Source organism: Colius striatus, chromosome 2, assembly GCF_028858725.1.
Source record: "Colius striatus isolate bColStr4 chromosome 2, bColStr4.1.hap1, whole genome shotgun sequence".
Taxonomy (NCBI): Eukaryota; Metazoa; Chordata; class Aves; order Coliiformes; family Coliidae; genus Colius; species Colius striatus.
Genome location: NC_084760.1, coordinates 40,334,712 through 40,350,912, shown reverse-complemented (window position 1 = coordinate 40,350,912; position 16,201 = coordinate 40,334,712). Strand labels below are relative to the sequence as shown.

General features: G+C 40.2%; 1 protein-coding gene across 2 annotated transcripts in view; it reads right to left on the bottom strand.

Annotated features, from left to right (window-relative positions):
* EVA1A (eva-1 homolog A, regulator of programmed cell death) overlaps window positions 1–16,201 on the bottom strand; it is a 209,050-nt gene that overhangs the window by 99,133 nt on the left and 93,716 nt on the right. For both annotated transcript variants that reach the window (XM_061989998.1, XM_061989999.1), the window contains one exon: window positions 4,284–4,427. In XM_061989998.1, coding sequence (XP_061845982.1) covers window positions 4,284–4,427 — 144 coding nt within the window. The remainder of the gene's footprint in view (window positions 1–4,283; window positions 4,428–16,201) is intronic.

Genomic DNA, 16,201 nt, shown 5'->3' with positions numbered 1-16,201 from the left:
AACCATCTCTAAGCCTTGAAAGTAGTCACATAATGGAATTATATCATTTTTCTGTTCTTTATTTATTTGATAGGTCAAACTATGTGGCCATGATTTAAAATTTACATGTCTGTGAGTTCTATTTTATAGTATGATACAAGAATCACAGTTAATTAGACATTATCAAACATCGTATATTCATTGTACCATCCCTAGAGCTAGGTTGTCTAAAATATTTACTTGTTTGTAAAGATCAATTTTATTTCAACTTTTGAAGAGAGGAAGTCTGCATTATGCATTCTGTGTTCATCTGTCAAGACCCTGTCTGCATTGCCCTATTTCAAAAGAGTGTAAAAGGCTTTTTTTTTTTTCTTGGAAGTCTGAAATTGCTCCTTTTCTACTTTTTTTGCAGATCTGGGGCATTGTTTTCTGAAGCAACAGAAAGCATTTTTGCAGTGATAAAATCACGTTTTCTACATTCATGAATTCATAAATTTTCAGAGCAAAAGGACCACTGCATTCATCCAGCCTGAAGCACTGATAGATTTACTGCGCAGGAGCTAATGAGCTAGACCACACTCCCTTTGAGACAACAGGAGAGAATTGATGCAGCTTTTTAGCCTCCTTCCTCATCACCATCATGATGGCAACCACCTCAGAGCTGTCTTATCTAACACAGACTCTGCCTCTAGTCCAACTTGAATATTTATTTAAACAGAACATTTCGGCAAAAGCCAGAATGCTTTCTGAACTACCTAGAGAAAGCAAAGGTCAGCACACTCCCATCGCCTCAGAGCACTTCTACCACCTCTCATTGACCTCATTTGGTCTCCCAGCAGCACCAGACACCACAAAACAACAGTAGCTGCTGTCCCCATGCTCATGCTTTATCCTCTACCTGCTCAGTTGTCTCATCACAATGTGAAGGGCTTGGCCTCCGGGACTCAGCTTATTGCCTCATAAAGCAGGATGGCAGGATTATTAATGTCGCAGAACTACAGGATTTTCCAAGCAATTTATGAGTTACCATGGCAGTTCATTAGCTCCCAGCCCAATGACCCTTTTCCATCTGGTATGAATCAAGCAGGAGGCACACACACATCTAAATACACGATGGATATTCACATAAAAAATACATCCAAGACCCAATTTCCGCCATTTTGTCTAACATATATCTAACAAAGGCACTAAAAAGTCATCAGTTATCAGGATTGATAGCCAACCTACTGAAACATGCCTAAACGTAAAGAAATTCACAATCCTCATCTTTTTTAGGGTTTTTTTCATCAAGTCATCCCTACTTGATGCCTGTATTTAAAGAACATCAGGTACTTAGAGGGTTTACATTTAGAGCCTCCACTAACTGCACAAGGAGGCAGCTCTGGCAGTCGGGACAGTAGGAACTCTGGATTGCTCACTTGACTTTCAGTGCTAAGAATAAGGTTTCTCTTTACACACAGACAAGCCCCTCATCCCCACTCAAGGAAATTGATTGAGAAAATATTTAACTCTCATGGTATTTATGCATGGATCTTAAAATAAAGCACACACTTAAACACTTCCTTGAATCCAAGTGGCATTATGTGCATGGAAAAAACTCAACAGGTTTTTAATATGTTGCTTACTTAGGACTTCATCAGAGGCCAATAAAATAAGTCTAGCATACAAGAGAGGAAAAAGATGTAGAGATGTAGGCAATAAGTGGATGACCAAGAAAAATTAAAATGTCAGGAGCATAGTAACATTTATCAGTAAGTAGAAATCCTCTAGCAAGCTACCTGCAGATATTACAAATACAATGCTGTATGTTAAAGAAAGACAGAAACAGAGGGAGACTCTAAAGAATAGGCAAAGTTAAAAATTTTATGTCTCCCTTTTGTTACAGCTGTCCCACTCAGAAAGCAACCTGACCAGGCATTCTATGCTTTCACGGAATTAATTTGTCTTTTCCTTTTAAAAACACGATTAATCAAAGAATCATGGAATGGTAGGGGTTGGAAGTGACCTTTAGAGATCATCTAGTCCAACCCCCCCCTGCAGAAACAGGTCCATATAGATCAGGTCAACATATTTATTAATGCAGTGATGTTTCTCATGTACTGGAAAACCCCACCTTCCACGGCATCCCACTGTCTACATCTAGCTTTGGACCAAAATTTAGTATTTCAGCTCTTGCCAATGGTCAGATTTGCAATGTTTTTACATTGGAGGATTTTTTATCTGTCTCCTTGTCTGGGCTAATGAGACTCTAATGGACAGGAGAGATCACTACACTACTGCATCAGATGTTGCTTGCCTCAGTTACCTGATACATACACATTAACTTACAGCATTTCCCTCTCAGTTAACTGATGCTAATAGGCATTTGACGTAAGATGCGAAGGGATATAATACAATACTGAGAACCTCTGACTTGAGACACTTCCACTGGCTAGAGTAACATCAAATTATCCAAAAAACTATAGTTGGGCAAAAAAGTTAGATAACACCTTTACTTAAAAACAGATTAATCAACAAAATTATGTATGTCTGTCAGGAATTCTCCTGCCCAATAAAACATGGAAGCTGGAAGAATGAACTTCCAAGAAATTTGGACACAATTTAAAGAAAGCTAAGCTGTTGTCTTATCAATTTACTTCTCGGAGATCTGGGACAGCTCAGCTCCTGCTGTCAAGACAGAGAACAGTCTGTATACACTGATCTGAGAGGCTCTTGCAGATGTTCTCCTGCCAGGACTGGGACATAAGCCATGTCACTAGCTCTTCACTAGTCATTGGTCTACACAGCCAACACCGCATTAATGCCTGTCACAAAGTCTATCTTAGCAAAAGGGCTGGGATTTCTGCTAACGTGTGACTTTTCAGCTAGTGTTACCTTTTGTCACCTCATCAATTACTCTCTCAACAGATTTTTTTTTCAGAAGATATATTTTTGACTTTCCAGTCCTTTCTATGCTGTAGCACCAAAAGCAGAGTTCAACTGCCCAGTCCTCATATTTACTGAAGTTTCTCACATGGGAGACGTCTGCATGAAGGCCCTCCTGCCCACGCTGCCACATCCATCAGTATGTTTGCTCTCACCACCTCTTCTGAAGCAGCACAGCGGGTCAGTTACAGTGGTCAAGGACATATCACAGTTTTTATCACAGGTAAGACCAGTGACATGGTCCAAACTGCTGAATTGAAAAAATTCGACCTTCCTGCCACTCCTGCCAAAGGAAACATCAGCCAGACAGGAGCTCAGAGCCTGATGTTTCTATATCAATCTCTTTGCTCTTTGAAGTGCTGTAGATCCACCACTCTATAGCAGCTATGTGAAATGTTATAGTAACTCCATCTCAAATGCTGTCTTATCAAATTCAGCATGATGCAGTTACACACAGAGATTGACTCACAGACCTGTTGCTGTCTGAGGACACAGCCAGCACCTCCTCTACTGCATCCTCTGCCATCTGCTTAGCAGATTCAAAACAGAACCACAATTTCCTCTTCCAGGTGGATGTCGAAAGGAACAGAGAGAGACTGAGGTGATCCTAGCAACAGCTATATAAGCAAAACCTTGAAGCAAATATTTTCAAATATATTAGCTACAAATGACCAAAATGTTGTCACTGGAAGAAGACAGACCTAATGTTGTTTTCATACCGCAGACCTCAGACGGGAACAATTTTTTCTCTGTTGCAATCATCTAATCATCTTGTTGATGGTTAGTCAGGTATGGGAACAGTGTCTGCTCAACACTATGACTTAAGCTCCCAGTGAGAGTTCCAATTGCTTGTTTTTCTCAAATAACAGTATTTTGTTAGGAAAATGTTGCAATGTTCACCTGAAGATTTTGTGAGTGATTTTCCACTAACATCATGGATGAGTATGGATTGAGTGATTGTCTTACTTGACTGTACAAAATGAAATACAGAACAAAGTAATAAGTGTCTTACACAACTTTACTGCAGTCAAATGAAGCAGCAGGGTGCTAACATTCAGCATATAGGCATCCACTGAGTAGATGGATTTGACCACTAGATTTTCCTATGTTGCAGAGGCAGTGTTAAATGGGTTATCAAAATATTGTTTCCACATTTCCTACTTTTTCTATTAAACCAATGAGTAGAAAAAGAGACATAATTAAACCACTGAGGTGATCCACAAAGCTTTCCATTGTTGACCAAATAAGAATCACTGTGAGCCAACTGGCAGTTCAATGGCTTTTTCTGTAGGATTACAAATCTCATCATTCTCCAAACACCTCTGTTCATCAAAGACCTATCCCAGTGAAAGTTAAAGTAAAAGAATTCCATGGCTCACCACAGGTGTAGATGACATTAAGATGCTTTCGGATGCCTGGGTAACAGGGATCTCCAAATTCATAGGTGCTCGCATATATACTGCAGCTTCTTTTCCCGTGACAGCGCTTGATCATGAGTTGGAGAGCAGTAGCCGATTGACACTCTAAAAGGGAAAAAGGATACCTATTTGTGAAGATTTGTCCATTCAAATCAGAAATTGCCTAAGAAAAACTTAACAGATTCAGGCTGGGGGAGCACATAATTATTAGTTTTCCATGAGAATTTTAAAATCTTTGTGTTTGCATGGGAAGGTGTATTTGACTCTCAGATACTACTATGGAATTGTAAATGGATGAAGGAAAATTACCAAAAAGAAAAGTGAAGAATCAGAATTCCCCATACATTCATAGAAATCAAGCTGCAAATAAAAGATGGTTTGATTTCAAAGGGATAAAGCTGTTGTAATAAAAATAATTCCTTCTTACCTGGCATTTATTCTACAAAAGCCTGAAAGGATGCTAAGAGAGATATCTCTATCCTCATTTTAATAAATGGAGAAACAATCACAGAAAAGTAAAAAAACTAACAGCAAATCAGTGGAGAGCATGAAAAAAGACTCATATCTCAGGCTTTATTCCAATGTATTTATCCAAAAAGTTTCCATATAAAATAAGAGATTATCATAGGAACATAAAATACAAGTGTACTATGGTGATAATATTCATATGGAATTAATATAAATTTACTTCTCAGTCTGATAATGCAATCCATCTCAGTAACATGAAAAGCTTTTAGCAATTCCTGTCTCATGGATGTCAGGGAGATGGACACTGGGATCTTGTCAGGGGAAGGGTGAAACTCTGATTTGATTTGAGCATGTTGATTTTTTCAAGGTTTCACTGTTGTAGGCACCCGGAAGATCTCGGGTTGTAACGCGAGAGGTGGAGGGTACAGAAGAGGTGGGCACAGGGTGGAGTGAAAGGAGGTGCTTGTGTTAGCAGATAAAAGCACATGGTGTAAACAATTAGTTGGAATAAAGCACCATCCATACTGATCATGCAGTGATCTTGTCCCCTCAGCGGGAGTTGGCTGAGTGATCCATGTGGGTGGCCTGGTGATGTTGCCTGTAGCGGCAACGTTTCACTTGCTGCATTTTGAGAGGAAGAGATAGGGAGAATTGGGGTAGGCTTTCATAGCCTTTGTTGTGTCCAGGAGAGTTGTCTCAAGTCATCACCTCTGGCCACCTTCTGCAAACAGAGATGACTAGCATCCTTGTCTGCTCTTAGAAGTCTAATAAGGGCTACTATGAGGTCAAATAGTTCCTATCTACCATCTGAGCAGAAATATTCTGTTAGGTTTGTTTATTCCCTGTAAATAAATGTGTTTGTCCTATTAGGAGTTTTGAATTAAAAAGCTCAAAAAGTAATTACTTCCCCAAGTATTATTTTCTATCAGGTAGTTTGTACCTATTTTCTCAGCAAAGGTGAAAATAATTTGTGCAGACAAGCTCTCAAACTTTTAGGTACTGGACTGATAGCTTGCTTTCACTGTCCAGCAAGGGCCAAGGGCAAGGGGAAGATGACAAGAAGAGATTTCTTCAATATTAAGCTGTCACTAAAAGCAGCTTGAAAGCTACAGAGAAAGGAACACAAACACCTTTTGGTCACGAATTAGGAGACAAGAAAAGGGAAATGAACCCCAAAATGTATTGAATGCTAGAACCAGCACAACAAAAACCATGAGAGACATGGGAACGCCTCAGAAAACTAAGCCTAGAGGGCAGCTTGCCTTTTTTCTTATTTTACTTCACATGCTGCAAATGACAAAAGAACAGGGCTCCATGTGAGCATTTTCATTCTGAACCATCCAAACTTCCTTAGGGAATTTTTGATCCAATGAATGTCAGAGGTTTCAGTGGGAACATCTGGCATGCAGCAATCCTGATTTATTGTCTTTTTGTCAAGTGTCCAGTTAGAGAAACTCATCAAATCCAAGCACTGCACAGGATTTCATGGAGGGCGCCTATTCTTTTTATTTATTATTGTTCTCAGGCAAACCAGACAACAACCCATAGTTGTCTGCCCAGGGGCCTCTCCCCCTGGCTCAGGAGCAAACTATCTTCACAGAAGGGTGGGTGGGGAATTACCCATTATGGATTCTGTGAGAGGCACAATAAGACTTTTGCATGTGTTGTCACCAGAGATAGGATACTCCTCGTGTAGGAATGAGTGATAATAAACTACAGACTCTGCTCTCAGTCTTGAAAATCTTGGTTGACTCTTCTAGTGTCGTATTTGTAGATTGAGCATATTGACAATACTTCTAAGAGTTTTATCTGTCATATACCCTCACACTAACATCACCAGCTTTTCTGGCCATCACCAGTCATGTCTTAGTATCGATGACCTTCTTCCTTCCATGCAGTGGAAGGGTACAGTCTCTATGTGTCTTAACTTCAGCAGCATTATCTGCATTAGGAAACCAAACAGGGCTCAAATCCAAACGCACCATTATCTTCCTTGTTTAAGTGCTGCCCCATGATTTAGCATCACCTCAAACAGGGAATACATTCTGAGATATTAGCAGGACTACTCCCAATCATCAATTAGCAGAAGGCCCTCCCAACTATTTTGGATGGAAAGTAAAGGAGCAGGAGTACATGGTAGAGGAGTTTGGTGACATGCACATGAGGTCAGCCAGCCTCGGGGCCAGGCAGCAGCCCTTTCTCACTGTGTTCAGTACAGAGCAGCTGATGTGTACACATAGGTGAGCACAATCCTGATGTTATCTTTATCAGGTAGTAGTTGCACTTTTTTTTCCCCAGGAGAGGACATCCTTACCCATGCTATTCCCCAAAAACAGCATGCCATACTGCCTACAGGCAGCTGTGGGACCTTGCTCTAGCCCATTCACCAGCCATACTACCAATGCAGATGTAGCTTGAATTGTAAGAACCTTTTCCATGTAGTCCTGGTTATCCAGCCTCTTCTATGTAGCCCCATCTGACAGTGCAGGTCCTAACATTGTAATCCGTACTTATATTTCAACAGTGCCCAGGTCCAGCCTACACTGTTTGGCTAGATGTTTACTGGTAAATGAAAACTTACACTGGCCTGTTCCCTGGCCCTGAGGCCAACTGTGGTGAAATAACCCACATTCATGCTATCAAACATTCTTACCCTCCAAAACAGAGTGTTGACAACCAGACCTTGACGTAAAAACAACCTCAAACCATCTTCTGGACTGCCTTGGAGAGTGTTAGCTGAGGGAAGGCAGCAAACCCTGCCATGCCATGAACCATGCTATAGTTTAACAGTACAGAATATCTATCTATGTCCAGTATCTGTGCCCAGGCCCTGGTACTGCTAGTTTATCAGCCCTAAATACGCAGCTGCTTCTGGCAAAGACCAGATCTCCATATTCACAAATACCAGTAGTGAAATCCTGAACTCTCCAATTTCCATGCTGCTCCAGCTCAATCTGCACTAGTCAAAATTAGGAGAAATGCAGAAGAGACTCGATATGTTTCAATTACAGATGGGAATTAAACACCCTAGAATCGAAAATAAGGTACCTACATTTTAAAAGCTTCTTTTACGTGGACTTTTTGCAAACTTTAATATTGAAAATATATCCAGGAAAAAAGTCATCTGTTATAACTGCAGCACACGAACAACACCATAATTTAGTTGAAACCAGTTTATGGAGCCTATCCAGTTCAGCCCCCTCCTCAAAGCACAGACAGCTTTGATGTTACATCAGGCTGCTCAAGAATTTGCCCAGGCAAGTTTTGAAAATCTCCACAGATAAATATTCCCCAAACTCCTCAGGCACCTGCTCCAGAGCTAAACCATTCTCCAGGTGAAGAATTTTTTGCTTTTATCTAATCAGATTTCCATTGCTGTATCTTGGGTTCTTTGTTTTTGGTGTGTGGTTGGGTTAATTCTGTGTGTTTCCATGAACAGTCTTCTGTAGAGACATCTAGTAGGAAGTAGGCAACAACAATAAGATCCCACTCTAAGCTTTCTCTTCTTCAGAATGAACAAGACTGACTTCCTCATCATTTTGCCTATACTGTGTACACCAGTCTCCTGACCAGCTCGGTGACCCTTCACTGGATATGTTTTTCAACATATCTCTTTATCTGACGAGCCCCAAGTTGGACACTCCAATACTCCAGCTAAGTGGAGTGCTAGAATGCAAAATAGAATGAATAAACCTTCTCCATGATGTGCTCATATTATTGTTACTAAAAAAGTTCAGTATTCATTTAACCACCACTGCCACACCATTGAGCTTCTTGTCCTCTGAGACTAGTTGGTCCTTTGACTGCAGAGCTCCTTTCTGGCCAGCTAGTCCCTAGCCTGTATTGTTGCAGAGGGTTATTCAGGTGCAGAACTTTGCACTTGCCTTTTGTTAAACTTCAGGAGATTTTGTAAGGTTTTTTCCAGCTTACTGAGGCCCTTAAGGTCCCTGCTCCCTGCTGTAACCACTGCCTTGGCCAATTTGATACCGTTTCCAATCTCTGTCCCATTATCCTGGGTCATTACTGAAGATGTTAAGCAATATTGATCTCTGACTGCTTTTAAGAGGCTCTCAGTTTGACTTCAAGGTAGTGTAGTGGAGGTTTCTTATAGTACTCCAGTTCCTCTGCTCTTGTAGCAAACAGTCGCAATATAGGCCCATCTTTACCTTTGCCACTCACCTCCAAACCCTGATGAGAACTAAGAGCTGGTGAATGCAGGAGTCACAGAAGGTTACTTGAGGCATCCAAATTACAAGATCTCTACTGACAACTCTAGGCTCCTACATGCTAAGGCCTGATCTATTTTCTTGAAAACAGCCATATTCTTCCAGCCACAGAAAAAAGAAATAGACTCTATGGACAAAATTTGACGAAGTATTAACTGCAAAGATTTCCCTTTGGTCACAACAGGGAATTTTCCCTGTTTTCCCCTCCACATAACTTCTAAAAGCGCAAACGCTTTGTGCATTCCTGTAAATGCCAGGTCAAGAAGTCAGCAGTACTTTGAAGGAGGACTACGCTGATACTCGAATCAGCTTGGTTTCTCCTCTTGGTTTTTTTTTTATCTATTAACGTTTGCCTTCCAAATAACGTTAAAAAAATCTAAGAGCAGCAAACAAAACCTCCAAGTGGGACCATCTCCCTTAAACACATCAAAGGATTTGTGATAAAGGAGTCTTTAGCTGGATGCCAAAATGTCATAGTCAAGCATCTTTATTCTCTCATTAACTAGTAATGAATATGTCGATAATATATCTGAGAGATAGATAAGGCTACAGAATCCTTATAAATCACAGTCATCACCATATCATTCAGAGATCTAGAAGTGAAAATATCAGATTTTCTTTTAACCCCATGTCTCAGGAGTGGGAAAACACTCAACATCACTCCTATTGGTTGTTATGAAGTGCGTGTCAGTAATTTAAATTCTGAATGTAAACAAGTACTTAGGGAGCTAGGTTAAAGTGAGAACTCCAGGTGTATTAGTACCTCCTCAGGTACTAATCAGTAGTCTTTACCTCCAGGTGCCCATTCTGAAAGCTGAGAGAGGCAAGAAAAGAGAGGGTCCAAGAGTCATGCAGTTAGCCTCTCAAAAAGATGCAGAGCAGCCAAGCCCGATAATGTGCCAGAGCAGAATTGGGCTATGATCTGCTTCAGCTAGCCAAATTCACATTTTCCCAATCTTCAGAAGTGGAAGACTAGACATGGCTCTCTTATTGCACCAGACAGTACGCTCAGGGCCATATCTGCTTCCTTCTGCTGTTTGTTTGCTTGTTAAATGCAAACTGTAAATGTTATTTAAAATACTATCCCAAAACCAGTGACAAACAAGCAATCCCACGTGTCAGAGATGCAGGAAAGGCACTCACAAATGCCAACACCATATCACTAAGTCTGAGGTAAGTGCTGCTAAGTAGACCCAGACCCCTGCCAAAAATCTCTTAAAGTCCACAAAACTCAAATACCACAGCAGAGCAAGAAAAAACACTTTAAGACCTCACAGGTAAAAGAGAGCCCACTTACAGAGATTGGGCCAAAGTTACCCTTGGCTTTCATTAATCTTGGATTGCTTCAATACACTGCCAAATTGCAAATACCAATTTTGGCTATGGTGAAACTTCCACATGTGAAAGTGTTTAAAGATATCAGCTGAGCTTTTGCAATAGGGTATTTAAAATTAAAGTTTGGGTTTAGGGGAGAGTGGGAACAGCTCATTTTTTCCTCTTTTCTTCTGGTCTCACTTTGTAAAAGTTGCGTGTTCCTCCAGCTTTGCTCCTGGTACAAGGTAAACTTTCCTTTTGCAGAGTCACTCCACAAATGCACACTGCTGGCCATTTTAATTTCACAGCTCCTAGTCTAAGTCCTCAGTAGGTAACTCATCTTACCAATTGTATTTAGCATGATAATACTCCCTGATCTATTGCTTGTGTCAGCACAACTTAATAGGGTAAAAACCCAAGTCAGATGGCAATAAGGCCACTCTTGAGGATTTTACCAGCTGCAGCCTGCAAACAGCATTGGCTTCAAAAGTGGAATCAGTCTCAATGATGTAATGTCCATATCATCATGCTCACCACAATGAATGGGTTTTAGTCAGTTTAAGGCCACTTCCCAACATGACTATTTATTTATTACCTCCTACTGGTGAAAAAAAGATAAATTGGAGCCAATGTGTATTAATCACATCCGTTACTTTGGTTACTCACTGTTACTTGTTTTTCTCCAATGAGGGTGACACATCCAAAACTAAAATCCAAGCCATACGTTGCTGTTCTTTATTGCAAACCTCATCTGGGTTTGAAAGAATGTTTCCAAATAATTTAATTTTTGCATTGTGGTAACTTAGATGCTCTGGTGGAGATTGGAGCCTGTTCATGGCAGCAGTCGTCATAGACGAATCCACAAATGGATTTAGACACCTAGTTTTGAGATGAATAACTAATCCCACAATAAGGCTGGGCATAGGCCAGGTGCTCAAGAAACGTCTGCATCTGTTAACCTCAAGATCAGACAGACTTACCTGCCACATCCATGTTGAGCCTGCAAAGGCAGGTTCCTGCACAGATGAGGCAGGCTGTTCAGAGCAAGCAGGACCATGTACACCTGAATGTGGGACTACGTTGTCATTCTGTAAGGCTGTCAGGTAGTGATTTGCCACAGGTTGTCCATGGACCTGGAAAGGCAGCAGTGCATGGAGCACACTCCAATATCAACATGTATGCACTTAAAAAAAAGAGCCTGAGAGGAAAACTCCACCCACTCGTCACAGGATGCACTCTCTAAATCCACACATTTAGCAAAAAACACAGGAGGAACTCCTACTTTTTCAACCAACAAAGTATAAGACCTTGAACTATGAAAAGGACTCAATGATTGGCTGTAACAAAAGGTTTCAGAATGAGAATCACTGCCTAAAATGCTATTTCCAGCAACTGGAATAGGACTGGTGGTACCTGATCGAGAGACAAATTTTGTGGCACACTTTGACTCAGTGTAATGTCATCAGGAGCTCACCTACACCTCAAATCAGAACTGTCAGCAGAACTCTGGCTTTCCATACTATCTTTTGAGAAGCAAGTGAAAGGAACATTCTAAGAAAGGAACTTCCCCCGAGGGAAGTCATTTATAAACAATTGACAGCTCTAGGAGGAAACTCCTCCCAAGCAAAGGATAGGATTTTTCTCCAAAACATGCAGCATGATTTCTTGCTAAAGAATTAAATGGGGGAAGTTACTTGCTGAAAGCTATGAAATACAGAGGACAGAATAAAAGATGGAAGTACCAGGAGTCAATTAACTCAGAGAAGTTTAGTTCCTGCAAAGAAAGCTAACAGATGCCTGAATTATCATTGTGGTTATCTTTTCACCTGCCAAAAGAAAAAGAAATTACTGATGGAATGGCAAAAGGGATGTAAGCAGGAAGAACACAACTCCAACATTGCATTCCTTTACATTTTACATAGGAGTGACTTGAAACTGCCTCGTTCTGCAAGACATTCTCTATCACAAACAAGAGGGAAGAAACTTCTGCTCTTAGTTTCTCATTATTCTCTTGCTCACTGTGGCACACGAGCCTTTATAGAAGACACAGAAAGTGAGTTGGGTTTAGAACCACAGGGAATGTGGAAGACAAGAGGGAGAAAACTAAGCTACAGATACAGCACTTAAGACCAACCAATATGAAGATCAACCAATGAAAGCAAAATATTATCTTTAAACAAGAAAAGATCCAGAAGCAGATGTGCAAAGAGGAAAGATCGGTAACAGAGACCTAAAACAATGAAAAGGCTGCTGGTTTAGGATGGTAGAACAGAATGGGCTTCAGAAAACCTGCATAGTCAGTCAGCCTGTTTCAAGCACAAGAAAACCCTTTTCAAGTAGGGATATAAGAGAAATTAATTCACTAGAAGAGATTGTTAAAAGCATTTCTAAGGAAGGGCTCAGGAGAATTTTTGCTTGATAAGCCACTGGGCTGTGGAAAAGGGTTTGCAGTCAAGATTGGTGGGTAAATACCAATGGGTCTTTGGACCACACATTTGCTCTGGTTTCCCAGATCACTGATTCCATCTGTGGTACAAGCACTATCTGATGTTGTGCAGACCAGAGTCAGAGAGATGTTCTAACATCTCATGGTCAACATTGAAGCCAAAAAGAGCCTACCTCTCCCACAACTGCATCATTTCAGCATGCTGGGTTTTTTTTTCTGTGAGCTTTTATGTTTGAGGGACTTCATATTTGATTTTTGCTTTGACAGTGCCAGGTATCACACTGAGCTGGGTTTCTAATATAAATTTCCATCACCATTATTACAAATAGCAGCAGGAAAATTTGCATTGATGCAGCTGGTTATAGCATCTCTGTCTTGCACAGTGGCACTGAAAACAGCTGGCTGATAAAGAAATCTACATCCAAACATTAGAATGATGTGCAGAGAATGCCACCTTTACATTAAAAACTGTGTTTTAATGAAAGAGAGAGAAACATTACTCACCACACACTTCATAAAACTTTGGAAACTTCAGTAGTAGGCCAGAAAAGAGAAAATAATCTTAAAAGAGACTAATCACATCTAGAGAATGCAACCGATGGGTTGATTGCAGATTTAATTACAAGTGCTATAGTTACATTTGGAAGCATTTGGTTTACTAATATGAACTCAAATCATTGTATCACCTTTGTATCTTGAACCAGAACTCATATAAAACATATAAGGCTACAGTTTTGCAGAGACTGACTTGAAGTGTGTAAGGTTGAGCAAATTAATATTATTTTGCAGGTTTAGGGGCTTAAGTGAGAGTATGCAGACAGTGTTAAAGTTGGCTCCAAGAAGTCTCAGAGAACAAAGCAGTTTTGATCTGGCAATGACAGTAAATTTTTGTCATTTAATTTGCAGCACAGTTGATTGTGGGCTGTAAGGCAGTCAAGATAAAAAGCAAAGAAGCTAAAAGCATTTTCTTCATTCAGTAGAAGATAGGGATGGTGCATTCAATGTATCTACAGTTCATTTGAGTTCATTTGTCCTTCCTACTCATTACAGCCCAATAAAAGTATTTTCCGGAACATGAGTATAGTTCAACAAGTGCCGAGACCTAGGCTGAAGCAAGGTCTGAACTTTGGAAGCTGTGGGTCTGGCCCACTTTTTTAAAGCGACTACCTAGCTGACACAATCTACAAGCCACTTCTTGCCCTTGGTTCCTAAAACAAAACACAACCTCAGAGGTTTCACATTACCCTTATTTCTCAGGCTCAGAGCTCACCATCATGGTAATTTTGTAATATTCTTGAGTGACATCTGATTTATTTGAAGATTAATTTTATCAGTTCTCGACAAGTCACACTGGTTTTCATTCAGAGTAACTCCATGGAAATAAGTTGATATGCTAGTGATTAAATCTCTTAAATTCAACCCTTTTATTATTAGGATTATATTCTAGATTTGCTTTTAAATACCAGCTGGGCGATAGGCACCTTTCATAAATTCAGCTGCTAAAGAAGTTGATATTACTGATACAAACACCCACTTTGCTTCCTCAAATACCACACCAATATCGTCACAGAGCCTGTTAGTTCTGTTTAAATTACTACTTTCAGAATTTTTATTTACAGCTGCATGGGGTCATGTTTCATTGCAAACAACTTCCTTAAAACCAAGTTGAACCTTGGCTTTGAGAAATATCTTGCCCATAAGCAAATTTGAATGTATTTTTTCTGTTCCTTTTTTCTTAAATAGCAATTGTGTGCATATAAAACCAACTTCATATAAATAATTTTTTATGACTCTGTGGAATACAACAATAGTTTGAGTTTTCTAGAAACAGCTGTAAAGTTATTTTAATTACCTCCTGGTGCTTTGAGACAAAAAGCAAAACACATAAAGCATCTAAAATTGAAAAACAACTTTCTGAAAGCAGGCTTTGTCCCACTTTAATTTAGCGTTCTAAATGGGAATTTCATTTCAATTTAAATTTAATAAGGTATTATACGTGAATTAAAGAGCAACTGATATTTATTTAGCATTCAAACTTGGATACTTGTGGGCTTTATTACAGACAAACAGATCAGCCTCAAAAAACATGTTCTTAATCATGAGCTACACACATAATAAAGCAGTTTCTGCACTGAATGTAAATGAAATGTAGACAGTCACCCTATGGTCAGAGGCACTCTGGAAGCCTGGTGTGCATATTGGAGAGGGAAGACATGGCCCGATTTCCTCCCATGTCTGCTGCTCAGGCCACAGACCCAGCCTCACAGCTACTTTAAAGGCTCTCATCTCCCCTACAGTGAAATTACGATGTAGCACAAGAGCGTTTCAACTGCAAGCACTGGGATCTCCTAAAAGGATGGCTATGATACACAGTATTCTTTGATCAGCACAGATTTCAGTGGATACCCTATCTCCTCCTGCTGCCTCAGTTCCCTACTGCTACTCCCATCAGTGGCAGAGGTACCTTCTCCAGCTCCACAGTTTGGAGGCCTTATTTTTTTAAATATTTCACTTAAAACCAAGAACAGAGCATAGCCACAAACTTGTACTGATGGTTACACGCTATGGAAAATGGTCCTGGATGATGAAGTGGAAGAGAGACAGAAATGCATGGCTAGAGGGGTAGCAGCTTCTTGAAAGCAGCTCTTCAATTGTGAGGAACATGTACCATGTCTCATGAAATAAAATGGATGGATTTTTTTTTTACTGCATGTATTACATATTTATTCTAGATCTGATTTATACTTATTGCTAGATCTGATTACAGATAAACAAACTAGAAGAGTCTGTTATTTATATGGTGTAATAAGTATTTATTTGAAGGACTGTGAAGGCCCTAGTTCGAGTTGTATATACATCTGCATTAAGAACATGAAATCAAAACAAACTGGGTTGTATCATCTTCTGTCACTGTATTAAAATGAAAAATGCCAGGGAATGAACACCTAAGGCACAGGCTTCTTTGCTGAATTAATTCCTCTACTCTTTCATTATCTGATCCAATGAGGTAGGGAGGGCCACTGACTATCTGAGTTTCCTCAGGGCTTTGTAAATACATCCGTTTTGCCCCTAGAGAGGCAGAGGAGAGAACTTGTAGGGAGTTTTCAATCCTCAGCAGACTACACAACCCACACACCACAACCCAGAGCCAGCCTTTGGAGCCAGAGTTCCCACAGTCTTGCATCTACTCCAAAACCAAGCCCAAATTCCTTCTGCCCAGGATGAGAGGACTTAAAATGCTATGAGCTCTTTGTATACATGATGGAGAGGCACAGGGTCCTTGAGAAGGAGCCCTGGATCCTGATGTTAGAGGTCAGCTGAACACATTCATCTCACCAGGATGGAGGTAACTATAAAAAGACATATGTGAACATATCAGGTTCTCTGAATATGGTCAAGGATATTGCTTCACTAAACGATAAAAA